At 36.6% G+C, this 20,885-nt stretch overlaps 2 protein-coding genes across 7 annotated transcripts in view; both read left to right on the forward strand.

Annotated features, from left to right (window-relative positions):
• Positions 1 to 14,593, forward strand: part of ZNF90 (zinc finger protein 90) — a 41,532-nt gene extending 26,939 nt beyond the window's left edge. For 4 of the 6 annotated variants that reach the window (XM_055372289.2, XM_004060398.5, XM_031004006.3 and 1 more), the window contains 2 exons: positions 362 to 457; positions 12,731 to 14,593. In XM_055372289.2, the coding sequence (XP_055228264.1) occupies positions 362 to 457; positions 12,731 to 14,310 (1,676 nt within the window). In that variant the 3' untranslated portion in view covers positions 14,311 to 14,593. Of the gene's footprint in view, positions 1 to 361; positions 458 to 10,432; positions 12,233 to 12,730 lie in introns of those variants that run through there. The other 2 variants (XM_055372291.2, XM_055372290.2) reach the window with 2 other exon arrangements.
• On the forward strand, positions 374 to 20,486 carry LOC101134578 (small ribosomal subunit protein uS9). The gene is made up of 2 exons (XM_063701161.1): positions 374 to 457; positions 19,950 to 20,486. Exon 2 carries the CDS (start codon positions 19,988 to 19,990, stop codon positions 20,426 to 20,428), a length of 441 nt encoding a protein of 146 aa, XP_063557231.1. The 5' UTR covers positions 374 to 457; positions 19,950 to 19,987; the 3' UTR covers positions 20,429 to 20,486.
• The last annotated feature ends 399 nt before the right edge of the window (positions 20,487 to 20,885 follow it).

Consider the following 20,885-nt stretch of genomic DNA (forward strand, 5'->3'; position numbering starts at 1 on the left):
ACATGCCTGTAATCCCAGCTACTCTGAAGGCTGAGGCAGGAGAATTTGTTGAACCTGAAAGGCAGATATTTCACTGAGCTGAGATTGCACCATTGCACACCAGCCTCGGTAACGAGAGAAATTCCGTCTCAAAAAACAAAAAACAAAAAACAATCAAAAAACAAAACAAAACAAAAAACCACACACACAAAAAAGAAACCTATGATTTGAAAGTATTTTCTAAATCTTTTGAAAATTTTTTTTATAACTCTATTTTGGAATTTACTAGACTATTTTATCACATCTTCTCTGCTGAGCACAGTACTAGTTTGTAATTGGAGAACATGAGGAAGATTCATGTTATTTATTTTTAATGAAACAGGTATTGTTGTCACTAAGCCAGACCTGATCACCTGTCTGGAGCAAGGAAAAAAACCTTTCACTGTGAAGAGACATGAGATGATTGCCAAACCCCCAGGTAGGTGTGAGTGAAAATGAATACAACAGACAACACAGATAGAGGTCCCAAGGTCAAAGAGAAAGCCGGTCCTTAAAATGTGATTTAAGAAGCTGTGTTCCAAAGAGAATAGTTCCTGGGATTCTGTTTTTTGTTTTGTTTTTAATTTTGCTCACACAAAGGGACATCTTCTGTCTTATGCTTTTAAATTTTCTAAGGATTCTACTTTTCTTTCGGTGAGCTTCCTTCAACTTCACAGTGAAAGCCAGAGTCCTCTTCATGGCATATAAGAGACTGCACAATCTGGCTGCTTTTACATCGTCTTGGGGACACAGAAATATCTGCATGACTTTGAGAAACTAAACTGTTTTTAAAGCCTTTTTGCATCAGGCCTGAAATGTGTGAGGGCAGTAGTATCAGTTTCATTTCTTTGTTCATTTTTCTGCATGGTTCATTCTGTTTTTATTACTATATAGTCTTAAAATATCATTTGAAAGTATAAGTATGATATACTTCTGCTCTGTTCTTTTTGTCAAGATTGCTTTGGCTATTCAAAGTTTATTTTAGTTTCATGTAAATTTTAGAATTGTATTTTCCATTTCTGTGAAAAAGATACCACTGCAATTTTGCTAGGAAGTTTATTGAATCTATAGATCACTTTGGATAATATGGCACTTGAATAATATTTAGTCTTTCAATCTATAGACATAAAATATTTTAAAATTTATTTGGAACTTCTCTAATTTTTTCATTGATTTTTTTTTTTTTTTTTGGTAAAGAGTTTTTACCTCCATGGTTAATTTTTTTTCTCAGAAATTTATTCAATGCTATAGTGAATAAGATTTTTTCTTTTTATTTTATGAGTTTATTTTAAGTATATAAAACTGTACATATACTTGTATGTTAATTTTATATTTTGCTAATTTACTGAGTGTATTTATTATTTGAGACAGGTTTTTACTCTGTTTATGGTTTTTTAAATATAAGATTGTATGATCTAGAAACAGCAACTTTTTACTTTTCTTCAATTTCAATCGATTTTTTATTTATTTCACTAATTCTTCTGCCACATATTTCCAGTGCTACATTAAAATAGAAGCATTGACAATGAGCACAATATAGTTTTGCATTGCTGTCTGAATTTGATGAAGCAAATACCTCTTCAGGTTTTCTTTTTTTTTTTTTTTTTTTTTGAGATGGAGTCTTCTTGCTCTGTCACCCAGGCTGGAGTGCAGTGGGGCGATTTCGCTCACTGCAAGCTCGGCCTCCCAGGTTCACGCCATTCTCCTGCCTCAGCCTCCCGAGTAGCTGGGACTACAGGCACCCGCCACCACGCCCAGCTAATTTTTTGTATTTTTAGTAGACACGGGGTTTCACCGTGTTAGCCGGGATGGTCTCGATCTCCTGACCTCGTGATCCACCCGCCTCGGCCTCCCAAAGTGCTAGGATTACAGGCCTGAGCCGCTGCGCCCAGCCCAGGTTTTCATAAATTGGTTTTAGAAGGTAAAGATCTTCTTTTGTTGTGCCCTTAGTGTGATGAGATGCCCTCTGAATTGGTAGTGAAGAGGGGTTGTAGCTTGGTCATAAGGCTGCTGGGTCTGCACTAGGGTCCACCTTTAGTTGGCTTGTTACAGGGGCTTGGGTTGTTGTAATTCTCATTTTATTTTTGGACAGACTGAATATCCTTCAGGACTTTGCTCCGTAGGGCAGACACTAGGGCATGTTTTTGCAGTCGGGTCTGCATATGGTGGGCCTTGTATCAGGATGTGGATGAGTATGGCTCTGACTGAGTACCAGACAGCATTTCCTCAGGTAACTGTGTGGGTTTCTATGTGGGCAGAACTGGCCATGATCTGTGGCTCAGGTAACTGACACTGAGTCATTGAACCGCTTCAGGGACCCCAGTAAAGGCCAATGTCTTCATGCCTGCCTGTATAGCTATAATTGGGTGCCTTTCTCCAGGTCTCTGGAGTGGCAGAACCTCAGCCAGACTGTGGCTGGGAGGAGTTTGGGATGGTTACAGAGTAAGTTCTGAATTCTCAGCGGGACCAAGTTGGGTAAACCCGATCCTGGTCTGTAGCCGAGAACAGTGGCCCTTTAGTTTCCCACCTAAATGAGGGCCTGCCTTCTGAATAGAACACTTCTCAATCTTAAGCTTTAACAGCGTTTCACAACTGCCTCCCTGGATCTCAAATCTCTCTTAGAGGCCCTAATTTTGGAATGGCATCTTGCTGCATAATGCATGCAGGTCTCAAAATCCTGGCCTGAAGCAGTTCTGTAACCTTAATGTTCCATGTAGCTGTCATTACAGGTGTGAACCATAATACCTTTTTCTCTCATAAAGGCATTTTTGTCAGGGATGGCTGACTTTTTTTTGCTGTAAGGGGATATGAAAATAGGACAATTTAACTCTTTTCTTCTTACTGATGTCACTCTCCATATATATACATTTTTACTTTCTATTTTCTATTTCAAATTTGTCTGCAATTTTAGTTTCAGATATTTAGGACAATATGCCAGAATTTGATGGTATACTTGAAGTGAATTACATAATTAGTGGGCACCCAATATTTAACTAAATATGATAAATAACTAAAATAGTTACTTATAAATCAAAGCTTTGCTGCAGGCAAAAAGGAATTATAGGATTTTCATCTACTTTTTTCAGCCTATATCTAAATAATATAGATTATTTCCTAATATTTGTTTTACATATCAGAGGGTCTAACCCTATTCTGGAAAAAACATATATATTTTTTCTATATTTAACAACGTAAGTCTACTCTTTGCTTCTAAAGTTGGATTACAGCAGTTTCGTTTTGTGTAAGAATACCATATATTTAAAACATTTGTTTTTTAACAAATCTAGTTTTTAAATGCTAATTTATTAAAAGTTTCTCATTAGAATCTTCTATTTATAATTATACTGCATATTCTCTGAAATTTTACTGCCACAGAGTGCATGCCAATGATTCAAAATACCTGTATATGATGAATACATAGTAACGGTTAAATATTGCAGTTACCTAGACAAATTTTTTAAAAAATTTTTTTGGAAAAGTAGTTACTCTCTCTCACCCAGGTTGGAGTGCCGTGGTGCAATCCTGGCTCACTGGAACCTTCACCTCCTGGGTTCAAGCAATTCTTGTGCCTCAGCCTCCCAAATAGCTGTTATTACAGGCACTTGCCACCACTCCTGGCTAATTTTTGTATTTTTAGTAGAGATGAGGATGGGGTTTCACCACGTTGGCCAGGCTGGTCTTAAACTCCTTACCTCATGTGATCCACTGGCCTCAGCCTCCCAAAGTTGCTGAGATTACAGGCGTGAGCCACCGTGCCTGGCCTGACTACTTTTTTAAAATGATACATTAATGTAGCATACCAGATTTTATGAGTAAACATTCTCTTATTATTGTTTGTAGTTCTATACTAGTGTGTTTCTTCAGTGTAGGTTTCTCTTTTTTTGAGATGGAGTCTCATTGTGTCATCCAGGTTAAAGTGCAGTGGCACAATCTCAGCACAATCTCTGCCTTCTGAGTTCATGCCATTCTTCTGTGTCAGCCTCCCAAGTAGCTGGGACTACAGGCGTGCCACCACGACTGGCTAATTTTTGTATTGTTATTAGCAACGGTGTTTCACCATATTGGCCAGGCTGGTCTTGAGCTCCTGACCTTGTGATCTGCCCACCTCAGCCTCCCAAAGTGCTGGGATTACAGTCTTGAGCCACCGCGCCCGGCTTCAGTGTAGGTTTCTTAACATCAGTTTATTGTGTCTATTGGTTTTACTTATGTAGTAAGTAGAGAATTTGCAATTCTTTTTGTATGCTTTAAGTCAATTTGAGGTTTAGCTAAGAGATAAATTATGCATCTCTATCACAGTCAGATTACATATGTATGTGTGTTTGTTTATAAATATTTAGACAATTTGCAATTCTGTTTGTACACTTTAAGTCCATTTGAGGTTTAACTAAGATAAATTATGCATGTCTATCACAATCAGATTACATAAGTATGTGTGTCTGTAAATATGACCCCAATTTTAGATATTTTTTCTTAGCTGAATTTCAATGGGAGTTTTATCTTGTCTAAGTGAGTAGTCATGGAGATAGTCTTACTTTCACCATGTGTTTAAACATTAATATATATTTTTCCTTTTGTGAGAGAAACACTTTTGTGATTTGAAGGTAATTTTCAGAAAGATGTATAATTCTGGATTTTTTTTTCAGTTTTTCTTTAAAAGCATTGTTTTAAAAACACATAACATAAAATTTACCATCTTAAATTTATCGAAGTGTACATCACAGGGTCAGGCATGGTTGTGGCTCTCATCTGTAATCCCAGGACTTTGGGAGGCCAAGACAGGAGGATTCCTGTAGCCCAAAGGTTTGAGACCAGCCTGGGCAACATATGGAGACCCATTTCTGTAAAAAAAAATTAATAATAGCCAGGCATGGTGGTGTGCAACTGTGGTCCCAGCTACATGGGAGATTGAAGGGGATTCAAAATTGTGCCTCTACACTCCAGCTTGGGTGACAGAGTGAGACTCTGTCTCCAAAAAAAAAAGCTGTTTATTTCAGGCATGTTAAGTATATTCACATTGTTATGCAAAAGACTTCTAGAAACTTTACATCTTGCAAAACTAAAACTCAATACCCATTAAGAAACAGCTGCTCATTTTACCCTCTCTCCAGCCCTTGACAGACAAATCTTCCACTTTCTGATTTTATGATTTTGACTACTTATTTCATATAAGTGAAATCATACAGTATCCATAATTTTGTAACTGTATTAATTCAAGTGACACAATATTCTCAATGTTCATCTTAAAATGTGACAAGATTGTTCTTTTTAAGGTGGAATAATATTCCATTGTATGTATATGTTACTTTTTTTGATATGTTTATAAATCGGGAGACATCTGGATTGCTTTGGGCTTTTGACTTTTGTGAATACATATACAATAAACATGGATTTTCAAATATGTTTTCCAGGTCCTGTGTTGTTTTGCTTTGTTTTATATTTTTTGAGATGGAGTCTTGCTCTGTTGCCCAGGCTGGAGTGCAGTGGTGTGATCTTGGCTAACTGCAACCCCTGCCTCCTGGGTTCAAGCATTTCTCCTGCTTCAGCCTCCCTAGTAGCTGGGATTACAGGCACCCACTACCATGCCTAGCTGATTTTTTGTATTTTTGGTAGAGACGGGGCCAGGCTGGTCTCAGACTCCTGACCTCAGGTGATCTGCCCCGCTCAGCCTCCCAAGTTGCTAGATTTACAGGCTTGAACCACTGCACCTGGACTTTGTTACATATTTTGGATATAGATTTCTAAATGACGAACATTTATAACTGTTTAAAATATAATGGCTGTATCTTTGTTTTCCACCAACATTTAACATGGGTTTCATTTTTGCATCATCAAGAGATTCGATGTTTTCTAAAATTTATAGTGGCTATTCTAATGGGTGTGAGGTGATTTTGTTTGTCATTGTGGGTTTTTCTTTTTCATTTCTCTATAAATAGTTTTTTTGTGCCCTTTCAAATGCTTTTTCTCATTTGTGAACTTTTCTAATGAAAACTTGTTTGTCTATTTCTAAATTAAGTTATTCACCTTTAGTGTTTAGTTTTAAGGGTTGTTTATATATTTTGAATATTAACTTCTTTCACATGTAATTTGCAAATGTTTTCACCCATTTTCTAAAGGACGTTGTTACTCTTGAATTGTTTTTTAATATGCAGAAATTTTGATGTCTAGTGTAGTTAAACTTTTCCGTTATTTCATTTATTGCTCATGCATTTAATTTCTTATCTAAGAAAATGGTGCCATGACCAATGTGATGTCTTTTTCCTATATTTTTTTGAAAGGATTTGTTAGTTATTTTATTTCTCAGTATTTTATTTAAATACTGAGATCTCCCTGTCTCAGCCTCTCAAAGTGCTGGGATTATAGGCATGAGCCGCTGTGCCTGGCCTCCTTTATTTTTGTGATAGGGTCTCACTCTGTCAACCAGGCTAACTTGCAAGGCTCAGTGCTACCCAAACCTCCCAAACTCAGGTGGTGATCTCATTTCAGCCTTTCAAGTAGCTGGGTTACAAGTATGTGCCATCAAACCCTGCTAGCTTTTCTGTATTTTTTGTAGAGACAGAGTTTTGCCATGTTGCCCAGGCTGGCCTTGAACTCCTGGGATCAAGTGATCAGCCTATCTTAGCCTTCCACAGTACTGTTTACATTTTATTTTATTAAGTAGTTTAATTAATTTATATTTAAAATGATTGCTTAAAGAAAAATTACCAGTTACATAATTATTGTGTTATGTGTTTCTAATAGTTATGTTTCTCATTTCCTATTTTATTTTCTTAATTTTCATTTAATTTTGTACTGGTATGCTTTATTTTTTATTTTCTTTTGTATACTTTCTATAAATTTTATCTTTGTAATCATCTTGAAATGTGGAGATTACATACATCTTAAAGTTAAAACAATATATTTTAATCTTATAAGAACTTCAATTGAATACAAAAACTATGCCTCTATATTTTCAGCTTATAATTGATATTAAAATTATTTTATATGCTGTATTTATTAACAGATTTATGCAGATTTTTTTTTGAGATGGAGTCTCACTCTATTGCCCAGGCTGGAGTACAATGGCATGATCTCAGCTCACTGCAACATCTGCCTCCCAGGTTCAAGTGATTCTCCTTCCTCAGCCTCCTGTGTAGCTGGGATTACAGGCATGCACCACCATGCCCGCCTAATTTTTGTATTTTTAGTAGAGAGAGTGTTTCACAATGTTGGCCAGGCTGGTCGCAAGCTTCTGACCTTGTGATTCACCCGCCTCATCCTCCCATAGTGCTGGGATTACAGGCATGAGCCGATGTGCCCAGTCGATTTATTCATTCACATTTTTTTATATTCTATAAAAAAGAACTTTAAAGGTTTCATGTATAATAATTTTGATTTTTTTTTTTTTTTTTTTTGAGACTGAGTCTTACTCTATTGCCCAGGATGAAGAGCAGTGAAGGGCAGTGGGCACCATTGCACCTGGCCGTTTTTTTATTATTATTTTTTTGAGATGGAGTCTTTCTTTGGCACCCAGGCTGGAGTGGCATGGCATGATTTTGGCAAACTGCAGCCTCTGCCTCCTGGGTTCAAGCAATTCTCTTGCCTCAGCGTCCTGACTAGCTGGGACTACAGGTGTGTGCCACCACACCTGGGTAATTTTTGCATTTTTAGTAGAGACGGGTTTTCACCATGTTGTTTAGGCTGGTCTCAGACTCTTGATCTCAGGCAATCCACCCACCTCGGCCTCCCAAAGTGTTGGGATTACAGGCATGAGCTAGCACGCACAACCTCTTGTAGTACATCTTGTAGGACTGCGCAAATGCTGATGAACCCTCTTAACTTTTATTTTGGAAAGTCTTTATCTTCTTTTTGAAGTAAAATAATTTAAAATCGAGTATTGCTGGTTAGAAATGTTTTTTTATTACATCAAAATTTGGGAAGTTCTCAACTTTTTTGTTTTTTTAAATCTTCAAGTACTTCTGTATTTCTTTTTCCCTATATTCTAAGATTTCTTTTATGAATACATTGATCTACTCGATGGTATCCGATAAGTTTTGGTTCCATGTTTTACTGCTTTTTTTGCAATTTAATATTTTTGTGTTCTATATTTTTGGGTATGTCACATCACACCAATTAATTGTGGTTTGATTTTTTAGTTTATAATTGTATATGACAATATTTAACTCTGTACCACTTAAGACAGTGTGGAGCAAAATTAAATATGAATAAGCCATATGTCTATTACCAATATAATTATTTGTTTCTTTTCCTGTATAAATATTATCCCTGTAGTTTTGTGTCACTTGTGTGTTTGTTGTGTAGGTTTGTTGTAACGGTTTTTTCTTTTTTTTTTTCTCCTTTGAGAGGGAGTTTCACTCATGTTACCCAGGCTGGAGTACAATGGCAGGATCTCAGCTCACTATACAACCTCTGCCTCCTGGGTTCAAGCCCTTCTCCTGCCTCAGCCTTCCAAGTAGCTGGGATTACATTCGTGCACTACAACGCCCGCATAATTTCATACTTTTAGTAGAGACAGGGTTTCACTATGTTGGTCAGGCTGGTCTTGAACTCCTGACCTCAGGTGATCTGCCCACCTTGGCCTCCCAAAGTGCTGGGATACAGGCGTAAGCCACCGCACGCAGCTTGTAACAGTGTTTTTAATCCTGTCTAGGTGAGTAGTCATAAAAACTCTCCTAATCTTGCCGTGTGCAGTGGCTCACGACTGTGATCCCAGCACTTTGGGAGGCCAAGACGGGCGGATCATGAGGTCAGGAAATGGAGACCATCCTGGCTAACACGGTGAAACCCGTCTGTACTAAAAATACAAAAAATTCGCCGGGCGTGTTGGCGGGCGCTTATAGTCCCAGCTACTCGGGAGGCTGAGGCAGGAGAATGGAGTGAACCCGGGAAGCGGAGCTTGCAGTGAGCAGAGATCGTGCCACTGCACTCCAGCCTGGGGGACAGAGTGAGACCTGGTCTCAAAAACACTCCTAATTTCAGCACCAATTTCCTTGTGAATCTCTTATTTTTGTGTGTCAGAAACACTTTTGGATTTGAAGATAATTTCAAAACAATACTAACTCTGTATCTTTTTTAGGTATTATTATTTTTACTTATGTGTTATGTGTCAAAAAATAATAAAATTTATAATAAAATATTTCTAGACCGGGCGGGGTGGCTTACGCCTGTAATCCCATCACTTACAAAAAATTAGCCAAGTGTGTTGGCATGCACCTGTAATGCCAGCTACTGAGGAGGCTGAGACAGGGGAATTGGTTAAACCCGGGAAGTGGAGGGTGCAGTGAACCGATATTGTGCCACTGCAGTTTAGCCTGGGAGACAGAATGAGAAGTATATATTTCTAAATATTCAGTTTGTTCATATTAATTATATTGACATTGTTATGCAACATATCACTAGAATGTTTTTATCTTGCAAAGCTAAATCTCTATACACATTAAACAACTACCAATTCTTCCCATTTCATGGCACTCTTCAAACACCGCATTGTTTTCTGTTTCAAAGAGCATAACTGATTTATATATCTTATACAATATCTGTCTGTTTGTGGCTGGCTCATTTTGCATAATGTCATCAATATTTATGTTAATAATTGTTAGAATATGTTGTATCATTTCTATATATTTGTACATTTATTATTTGTATTATTGTTTTATACTCTAATTCCATTTTTGTCATAGAAAGTAATCTATTAATTTTCAGCTTTAAAAAATGTGTTAAGACTTTGTTTTTGGCCTAACATGTGGTCCATAAAGAAGAAAATTGTATGAGCTATTGAGAAGGCTGTGTATCCTGATGTTGTTGAGGAGTGTTCTCTGTGCCTTCATTAGAAATAATTGTTTTTTACTGTCTTCTAGTCCCCTGTTCCCTTACTAATATTCTGTCTTGTTTTATTATTATAACAGAAAATGGGTTACTGAAATAGCCTATTATAATTATATTTCTCTCTATGTGTTTATTCCGTTTTCTATTTGCTTTATATATTTGAAACCCTAATTTGAGACACACACGCACACAAATACACACATGTATAAACAAATTTGTCATAGGTCCCCAGCGAATGAATCTACATATTGTTTAACATCTTTTTGAAGTTTTGACTTAAATTACATTTTATAAAATATGACAGTTTTTGACTTAAGATGTAGCTTGTGTAATACTATTGTGACCTCTTCTGCTCTCATTTGGTTAATATTTACATGAAATTTCTACTTCCATCTTGCCACTTTCAGTCTTTTTTTGTTATTAGATCTCAACTGACTCTTGTAGAAAGGCAAGTTAAATCTTGATTTCACAAAATTTTTAATAAACTTATTTATGGAAAGAATGTCTCTTGATTGGAAAGATAATTATACATATAAAATTTTAAATAGTTTTCTGAAAGAGAAAAGCTTACTAATGTTATTTTATTTTTTGTTTTATTTGATTCTTGTATCTTTGTCTCTCATTTTCCTTTCTGTCTTTTTTTTTGTATTAATATGCTTTCAGGTTTTTAAAAATTTTCTTTTGTGTATCTTTACAGATATTTTCTTAGTGGTACCATCGGGGATTCTATAAAAACTCTAAAAGATCCAACAATATATTTGAATGTGGTAAAAAAATAAGTTATATACAAAAATTCTTCATCATTACCTCTGCTGCTCCGAAAATGCTCTTATATGTGAATTTTGAAATTTTACTTATATATATGTTTGTTATAAATATCTTTATGTGTATCCTAGTTTGTTTGTTCAGCTTTTTCATGCTTACATCATTTTTTCTTTTGATAAATTTTTCAGTTACTTTTTGTAATTTTTATATCCAAAATTTTTATTTTTTGCTAGTTTAATATTTCTTGTTGTTATCCTCATTTTCCTGATCTTCAGTAGTTGTCTGTGTTTCCATTTAACTTACTGTATATTTTTATGTTTTATTTATGTCTGTATTTATTTTATCTGAGATGGAGTCATTTTCTGTCAGGCTGGAAGCAGTGGTGCAGTCTCGGCTGACTGCAACCTCTGCCTCCTAGGTTCAAGCGATTCTCCTGCTTCAGTCTCCTGAGTAGCTGGGTACAGGTGCTTTCCACTATGACTGGCTAAGTTTTTGTATTTTTAGTACAGACAGGGTTTCACCATGTTGGCTATGCTGACCTTGAACTCCTGACCTCAAATGATTCACACACCTCAGGCTCCTAAATTGCTGGAGTTACAGGCGTGAACCACTGTGCCCAGCATATTTTATTTTATTTTTGAGACAGTCTTGCTCTGTTGCCCAGGCTGCAGTGCAGTGGTACAATCTCCACTCACTGCAACCATCCCCTCCCAGGTTCAAGCAATTCTTGTGTGTCAGCCTCCCAAGCAGCTGGGATTACAGGCTTATGCCACCATGCCCAGTTAATTTTTGAGTTTTTAGTAGATACAGGGTTTCACCAGTTTCTCTAGGTTGGTCTTATACTCCTGACCTCATGTGATTTTCCTACCTTAACCTCTCTGTGTTGAAATTACAGGAATGACCACCAACCCTGGTGTGTTCAATTTATTTGGAATTTTAAAAATTACTTTATATGCTTTTTATAGTTGCTTTTGAAATGTTTTTCATCGGGCCATGTTTCTGTAATATTTTGTGTACATTGCAATCTTTGATTGAGATTTGGACATTGACAAAAAGCTACCTGTTACAATCTTTTTATAATATAGCTTTGTCCTGGCATAGTCTGAAATCAATAGTCTTGGCTAGAGATTCTGGGAATTTCTCAAACATGTTCTTAGGATGTGTCTTGTCTAAATTTTGTGTTTATTGGTTAGTTAAATTGGCTTATTAATTTTTTTTTAATAATCAGTAATCACTTGCTGCAGCCATTCCCTGCTTGGGGTACTGCAGTTTCTCTGCTTCTCTAATATTTACCTTTAGACTCAGTAGACTCAAACTGTCATTCCAATGCATATCACCACTTCTTTAAGCGTTTTATGTCATGGGAGACATTAACCAGTGTCTAAGAAGCACATAGAAGCCAGAAATAGAGATGTATGTGCCAGTGTTTTTCTTTCTTAAAAAAAAAAAAAGAGTTGGCAACTTACATTTGTGTGTGTGTGTGTGTGTGTGTGTGTGTGTGTGAGACAGAATGTCATTCTGTTACCTATGCTGAAGTGCACTGGCATGATCTTGGCTCACTGCATTCTCTACCTCCACAGTTCAAGCAATTCTCCTGCCTAAGCCTCCCAAGTAGCTAGGATTACAGGTACCTGTTACCATGCCTAGCTAACATTTTGTATTTTTAGTACAGACGTGGTTTCATGATGTTGGTCAGGCTGGTCTCAACCTCCTGACTTCAGGTGATCCACCTGCCTTGGTCTCCCAAAGTGCTGGGATTAAAGGCATGAGCCTGGGTGGAAATTTTTCTTTGTTTCTTCTTTTCTTTTCTTTTCTCCTTCCTTCCTTCCTTCCTTCCTTCCTTCCTTCCTTCCTTCCTTCCTTCCTTCCCTCCCTCCCTCCCTCCCCACCCTCCCTCCCTCCCTCCCTCCTCCTTCGTCTCGCTCTGCTGCCCAGGGTGGAGTGCAGTGGTGTGATCTTGGCTGACCGCAATCTCCGCCTCCCAGGCTCAAGCAATTCTCTGCCTCAGCTTCCCAAGTAGCTGGGATTTGCCCACCACCATGCCTGGTTAATTTTGTCTGTAAATGTAACCTGTATTTATCAGAATCTAGCAATTGAAGTAATGTGTTCTTATTGTTTCTTTCAGTTATGTGTTTTCATTTTGCCCAAGACCTTTGTCCAGAGCAGAGCCTAAAAGATTCCTTCCAAAAAGTGATAGTGAGAAGATATGAAAAACGTGAATATGGCAATTTAGAGTTAAAAAGAGGTTGTGAAAGTGTGGATGAGGGTAAAGTACACAAAAGAGGTTATAATGGACTTAACCAATGTTTGACAACTACACAGAGCAAAGTACTTCAATGTGATACATATGTGAAAGTCTCTCATATATTTTCAAATTCAAACAGACATAAGATAAGAGATACTGGAAAAAAACCTTTCAAATGTATAGAATGTGGCAAAGCTTTCAACCAGTCCTCAACCCTTACTACACATAAGAAAATTCATACTGGAGAGATAACCTGGAAATGTGAAGAATGTGGCAAAGCCTTCAACAGGTCCTCACACCTTACTTCACATAAGAGAATTCATACTGGAGAGAAACGGTACAAATGTGAAGATTGTGGCAAAGAATTAAAGTATTCCTCTACCCTTACTGCACATAAGAGAATTCATACTGGAGAGAAACGTTACAAATGTGAAGATTGTGGCAAAGAATTAAAGTATTCCTCTACCCTTACTGCACATAAGAGAATTCATACTGGAGAGAAACCCTACAAGTGTGATAAATGTGGCAGAGCATTTATTTCATCCTCGATCCTTTATGTACATAAGATAAGTCATACTGAAGAGAAACCCTACAAATGTGAAGAATGTGGCAAAGCCTTCAAGCTCTCCTCAATCCTTAGTACACATAAGAGAATCCATACTGGAGAGAAACCCTACAAATGTGAAGAATGTGGCAAAGCCTTCAGGCGCTCCTTAGTCCTTCGTACACATAAGAGAATTCATACTGGAGAGAAACCCTACAAGTGTGATAAATGTGGCAAAGCATTTATTTCATCCTCACTCCTTTATAAACATAAGATAAGTCATAGTGAAAAGAAACCCTACCAATGTGAAGAATGTGGCAAAGCCTTCAAGCGCTCCTCAACACTTACTATACATAAGATAAGTCATACTGAAGAGAAACCCTACAAATGTCAAGAATGTGGCAAAGTCTTCAAACGCTCCTCAGCCCTTAGCACACATAAGATAATTCATAGTGGAGAGAAACCCTACAAATGTGAAGAATGTGGCAAAGCCTTCAAGCGCTCCTCAAACCTTACTACACATAAGATAAGTCATACTGAAGAGAAACTCTACAAATGTCAAGAATGTGACAAAGCCTTCAAATACTCCTCAGCCCTTAGCACACATAAGATAATTCATAGTGGAGAGAATCCCTACAAATGTGAAGAATGTGGCAAAGCCTTCAAGCGCTCCTCAGTCCTTAGTAAACATAAGATAATTCATACTGGAGCGAAACCCTACAAATGTGAAGAATGTGGCAAAGCCTTTAAGCGCTCCTCACAGCTTACTAGTCATAAGATAAGTCATACTGGAGAGAAACCCTACAAATGTGAAGAATGTGGCAAAGCTTTTAACTTGTCCTCAGACCTTAATACACATAAGAGGATTCATATTGGACAGAAAGCTTACATAGTGAAGAACATGGCAAATCTTTGAAATATTCCTCAACCCTTAATAAACATAAGATAATTCATACTGGAGAGAAACCCTATAAATGTGATGACTGTTGGAAAGCCTTTGACCACCCCTCAACTCTTACTAAATATGAGAATTTATATGAAACATAACTCCTACAAAAATAAAGAATGTGACAAATCAATTTAAGGACGTTCTCAACCCTTATTACACATAATTCATACTGGACAGAAACTCTACAAGTGTGAAAAATGCAGGAAAGCCTATAACAAGTTCTCAATTCTTTTTTTTTTTTTTTTAAGAAGGAGTTTCATGCTTCTCACCCAGGCTGGAGTGCAATGGCACGATCTCTGCTCACTGCAACCTCTTCCTCCTGGTTCAAGCCATTCACCTGCTTCAGCCTCCACCACCATGCCCAACTAATTTTTTGTATTTTTGGTAGAGACAAGGTTTTGCCATATTTAGCAGGCTGGTCTCCAACTGTGATTTGCACACCTTGGCCTCCTAAAATGCTGGGATTACAGTCATGAGCATCCATGCCCAGCCACAAGTTCTCAGTTCTTAAGAGGCATGGTGATAATTCATGCTGAAGAGGAACTTTACAAACTTGAAAGATGTGACAGTGCTTTTACCACCACCTCCAACTTTTCTGTACATAAAGATGATTATACTAGTGTGAAACCCTAGAAATAATAGAAAAATTGACAAATCCTTTATATGATTGCAAGACTTGATTGTAGGTAAGATAATTCATACTGGCAAAACTCCTAAAAGTGTGAAGAATGTGGGAAAACTTTTTAATCAGTGCATACACCTTATTTCACAGGAAAGCTAGTATCGTTGAGAAAAATTGCACAATTATAAAAAATATGGAAAACCCATTAATGCCTACTCACATCTTACCCAACAGAAGGTGGTTCACAGTTAATGAAAGCATTTAAAGTGCAATTATGCTCAAGAAATCTTTCAGAAAATAGAAGCCTTTAAAGTGAAGAAGAGTATTCTGAAGACAACCATTACACATATAAAGGGGGTTGTATTACCTTTACTTGCATCACAGATTTCATTGCACACATTTTGTACTAGAGGAAAACCCTGAAGTAGTTGCTCCAGCTTTGTTCAACAACAGGGAATTTATGTTAGAGAAGAATCCTGCAAATGTAGTGAATTTGGAAACAAATTTTTTTTCAAAAACTACAGCTTAGAAAACACCAGAGAGTTGATACTAAAATATATGTTTGCAGAAACAGTAAATATAAAAAATATTTAATTCAAAATGAATTCCATGTAAATATCAGAGAATTTACAGTAGAATAAGGCACTGATACTTCAGACATTACACTAAATCAGTGTTGAGTATAAAAAAGCATCCACAACAAAAATTGTTAGATAAATTATATATAGCTTTAAAAGGTTTTTTGAAGCATTGTAATTACATTGAAAGTATACTTGCTTTCTTGAGAAAAAATTTTTGAAAAGTGAATAAGGTAATAGAGCTTTCAAATTTATGCTGTTACTTTATTTCTATTCACATGTGAAAGCATGTGATCAATTGATGCTGCATCAGAGATATTACAGATTCTTTATTGGGCATTCCTTATAACCTTTTCTATTAAAGAGAAAGGATATTAAAATGTGAGATGCATGATGAAAATATAAGTGGACAGGTTGTTTGTATTTGACCTATATTAAGTAATGTATAAGGTAGTGTTCAGAGTAATACTTTTCTACATTATAGTGAAATTATGAATTACAGTTAAAGGTATATTAAATTACTGTATTATTTTACTAGTTTTACTTTTATGTAATAAAATACACTACATTAAAAAATTGTTAGATTGTGTGTGAAGTTAATTTTGTTGTATCCATTTATTTTTTTTTTTGAGATGGAGTCCACTTTCTCGCCCAGGCTGGAGTGAAGCAGCGCAATCTCGGTGTGATCATTGCAACCTTCACCTCCCAAGTTCAAGCAATTCTCCTGCCTCAGTCTCCCAAGTAGCAAGGACTACAGGTGTGTGCCACCATGCCCGGCTAATTGTTTCACCATATCAGTCAGGCTAGTCTCGACCTCTTGAGCTCAAGTGATCCACCTGCCCCGGCTTCCCAAAGTGCTGAGATTGGCCTAGTTTTTATTTTTTACCATATTAAGACTATTTTGCATTTAATGAAGCCATATGCCACTAACTTTAACCTATCCCACCTTACTCAAGGGTATAGGTAAAAGATGGTAGCAGTATACTATTTGGTATATAGTGGAATAACATCATTAGTAGTCACTTTGCCAGTGGCTTTAAATTAATTGAGTTGAAGAATATTTTTCCCATAGGTTAAATTTTTATTCTTACAGAAATTTATTCTTAGTATTTGTGGGTATACAGTATGTGTTTACATCTATGCTTTATATGGCATACTGTGATTCAGGACTACAATATGTAGTAATTACATTAGGGTAAATAAGGTATCCATCATGTCTAGCATTTATCCTTTGTATTACAAACAGTGTAATTATACACTTTTAGTTATTTGAAAATGTACAATTAAATTTTAATTGACTACAGGGTTATTTTTATCATCGTAATAAAAATTATACAGAAATATAAAAAGAATATGGCCAGATGAAGTGGCTCATGCCTGTAATCCCAAACATTTGGGAGGCCGAGGCAGCTGGATTGCCTGAGGTCAAGATTTCAAGACCAGCCTGGCCAACATGGGGAAACCCTGTCTCTACTAAAAATATAAAAATTAGCCAGGCATAGGAGCACCTGTGTGGAGGCTGAAGCAGGAGAATAGCTTGAACCAGGGAGGTGGAGTTTACAGTGATCCGAGATTGCACCACTGCATTCCAGCCTAGGCAACATTTCTGAGTCCTGAAAATTTATTAATAAATATTTGTTACATAGTTTTCTATAAACTTGTGATCTCTCTGCCTGCAAACACAAGAGTTTTAGTTTTAATTTTCATAGAGTGAAATATCCACATATTACTCTGAAGGTAAACCTTAGGGTAAGAAAAATATAAAGTGAGTAAGTGTATTTGTGAGTTTGCGTTGGTGCATATTTTCAGAAGAAAAGCACAATTATTGAAACAAAACAACTTATTTTAATTTGGTGAATAACAGAAAACACCTTCAAAATGTTGAAAGCAAATCTATACTTTCTGCTTTGTATTGAATTTATTAATGTAAAATTTTATAGTTTATGTTTCAAATTCTTTCCAGAATCTGCCTATTGAATCACAGGCAATTTTGTCTCCATAAATAACACTCTTGAGTACAACAATAAAAGCCCTCTTCAAACAAACAAATTATTTATAACAGTTATTTTAATGAAAATGTAACCAAAAGTATATAATTGGATATATTTTTGTTGTTCTATGTGTGTGCGAATGTATAAATTGGTACATAAGGAAAAAATAATTAAAGCCAGAAAAAAAGATGTTAGCTAATATTTGTAATGAATAAAACTGGAAAGTAGTTAATTATTATTTGCACATGATGTCTTTGTTTACATAGATAACAAAACAGCAGAAAGACTATTTTAAAATTTTATTCAAGTGGGTAGGTAACATTCTAAGATAATACGCTGGATTCCCAGTCTGTTGCACACCTGCTGTGTAATACTTTTTCCTTGAGTGTAAAAAAATGTGTAACTGATGGGAAATCACTCAAGAAATTAGGTTACTCATGTGTTGACTTTGTGTTTATCAAAATGGAGATTATCCTGACTGTGCTAAACTTAATCAGAGGTGTTTTTAAGAGAAAGACACATCATAGAAAAACACCCCTGCTTGCCTGAAAGTAAGTGACTTCTAGGTGGGCCATGTTGCAAGCTGCTTATGGTGACCACATGGCAGAAAACATATTTGTACTTTGTTATCATTCCTGCCCTTCTGCATGTTGCTTCCAGTAGGGAGAATCTAAGGATCCTATGACAGGGAAAAAAAGGAAATCTCATTCATGCAAGAAATAATCACCTCTCACCTGGGATAGCTTAAGAGAAGCAGGAGACCACAACAGAACCACATAAATGGGAGGAAAATGGTAACCTGGGTAAAAGTGCTCTCTGGCATTATGGAACAACATTTAGTAAGCTGTAGTGAATGGTCAGCCTCTGGGATACCAATAGTCTACCAACAAGGCTGAACTCATTCTAATTCAATCAGCATGTCTGCATTTACACTATCCATTACAGAAATACCATGAAGACCAGTGGGTAATGTCCTAGAATTGAACTTATTTCAAATCATACCTAATTGTTTTTCACATTTGAAAAACCTTAAAAACAATGAATTCATAAATAATTCTAATTACAGAGGATTCTACTATACTGTAATACAAGATTAAAGTGTAAACACCTTAATATGAAGATTTCTCAAAAGCATGATTTGTTATGTAGTTTCTTTTAACATGATAAAAGTAACAAATAGATAAAACATTGGAAATGGATAAAATTAATAAAAACCACATCTTTTCAATGGCTTGGTGTAATTGCCATGCTTTTGGAAATGGCCAGATGACTAACAAGAAACAAAAACAAGATTTTGGCTTTGCTCAGTCATTGTTTTTGACCTTCTGAAATCTAAAATCCAGGCCAAAGTGTTGAATGGGAGTATTTTATTGGTGGCTTCCTTGGGTTTCCAATGCAACGAAGGGAAAACTTTGATAGGCAGGAAAATGCACACTGTATACACACATTGCTCTTCTCTGATTTGCTTTAACATTGAAAAATTGAAGATTGTAAATGTAGTCTCAATTAGAGTAAATTAACAAAAGATTTGTTTTTCAAAAAGCAAATGTATAAAATTAATGGGTAACAGATGCCATTAGCTGCTAAAAAATAGTATGACTAAATTTAGTAAATATCTAGCCATACAAATAACAGCCCAATTAAATTGAGACCCTCATAGGTGCATGTGGAAAGCATTGCTGTGCAGTGTGGTGCCTCCACTCAGCATTTTCTTCTGCCTCTTCACAGAGAAACCAATTTCCCCTGAGTGACTCAGGGTGCATACTGGGGACTGAGAATGCTGTGTTCAGAGTGATTACTGAAAACATGGTTAACATACTTCTTCCATATGATAATAAAATGATATAAATCTTTCTCTGCCTCAGAAAAGCTTTTAGTAAAAGATTATTCAATTTAGGTTCATGAAAAATGTTAATATTCCAGATAATTTAGACACTTAAATGTCAAATCCCATAAAACATATTTGAACAGTGTTTGACATGAGTCGCACCCAAACAAATGCTCTTCATGATCATTGTTAAAGTAGCAATAGCGCCACGTGCTTTCCTGGGAACTGCTGGCCTGTTTTCCACTGATACAAAGTGGAGAAGGCTTTGAAATAGCAAAGGAGGGTGACATAAATTGAATACTTATATGAAATAAAATTTTAATTAAAAATAGCATTTGATGTTATACAACTATAAGTGAGACTTAGTGTGATGTCATATTCTTAATTATATTGACAAAATAACCATTCACACTATTCTTATTTAAAATAATATGTTTTGTCGGCTGTATATTTGCTAGCTTTTGGTTAAATAGTACCGGAGCTCAATAGCAATCAACAAAATGAATCTTTATTTTACCGCAAGCATTAGTGATGCATATGCCTGTTTTTCTTAAAGTTCATTAGCTTTTTGCCTTTTCCGGTTGCAGCGCCGCGCGGTGAGGTTCTCTAGTCCACGCTCGCAGCCATGCCGTCCAAGGGCCCGCTGCAATCGGTGCAAGTCTTCGGACGCAAGAAGACAGCCACAGCTGTGGCGCACTGCAAACACGGCAATGGTCTCATCAAGGTGAACGGGCAGCCCCTGGAGATGATTGAGCCGCGCATTCTACCATACGAGCTGCTGGAGCCAGTTCTGCTTCTTGGCAAGGAGCGATTTGCTGGTGTGGACATCAGTGTCCGTGTGAAGGGTGGTGGTCATGTGGCCCAGATTTATGCTATCCGTCAGTTCATCTCCAGAGCCCTGGTGGCCTATTACCAGAAATATGTGGATGAGGCTTCCAAGAAGGAGATCAAAGACATCCTCATCCAGTATGATCGGACCCTGCTGGTAGCTGATCCCCGTCACTGGGAGTCCAAAAAGTTTGGAGGCCCTGGTGCCCGTGCTCGCTACCAGAAATCCTACCGATAAGCCCATCATGACTATCAAAATTCACCTGTATAATAAACAGTTTTTGAGGGATTTTAAAGTTTCCAGGAAAAAAAAAATTAATTAGCTTTTTATGAAGGATTTATCCTTTTTTTTCAGTGTGCTGTTTATTGCTAAGAAGTGGCTCCCCTGCCAGAAAACTGCTATTCTCAGCTGTAACCACATTGACTAATAGTGAGTGGAAGTGCAGTGGATAAAAAGCAAATGTGTCTTCTCTGTATCTTTTTTTCATTTATTGGCTGAAGAACAGGAGGATGCGGAAGATGGAAGAAAATATAATCTCTGAAAGATAATGAAGAAGCTCTCCTAAATAGACGAAAACCTCATAGGGGATTTTTTTTTCATCATTTTACTCTCTGCTTCTATGCGTTTAAATTTTTTTTTTTTTTTTTGAGACAGTCCCGCTCTGTTGACCAGGCCAGAGTGCATGATCTCGACT

Source organism: Gorilla gorilla, chromosome 20, assembly GCF_029281585.2.
Source record: "Gorilla gorilla gorilla isolate KB3781 chromosome 20, NHGRI_mGorGor1-v2.1_pri, whole genome shotgun sequence".
NCBI lineage: Eukaryota > Metazoa > Chordata > Mammalia > Primates > Hominidae > Gorilla > Gorilla gorilla.

Bases quoted from the DNA above. Each gene is read 5' to 3' on its own strand.
- LOC101134578 (XM_063701161.1), top strand. From the start codon at position 19,988: ATGCCGTCCAAGGGCCCGCTGCAATCGGTGCAAGTCTTCGGACGCAAG.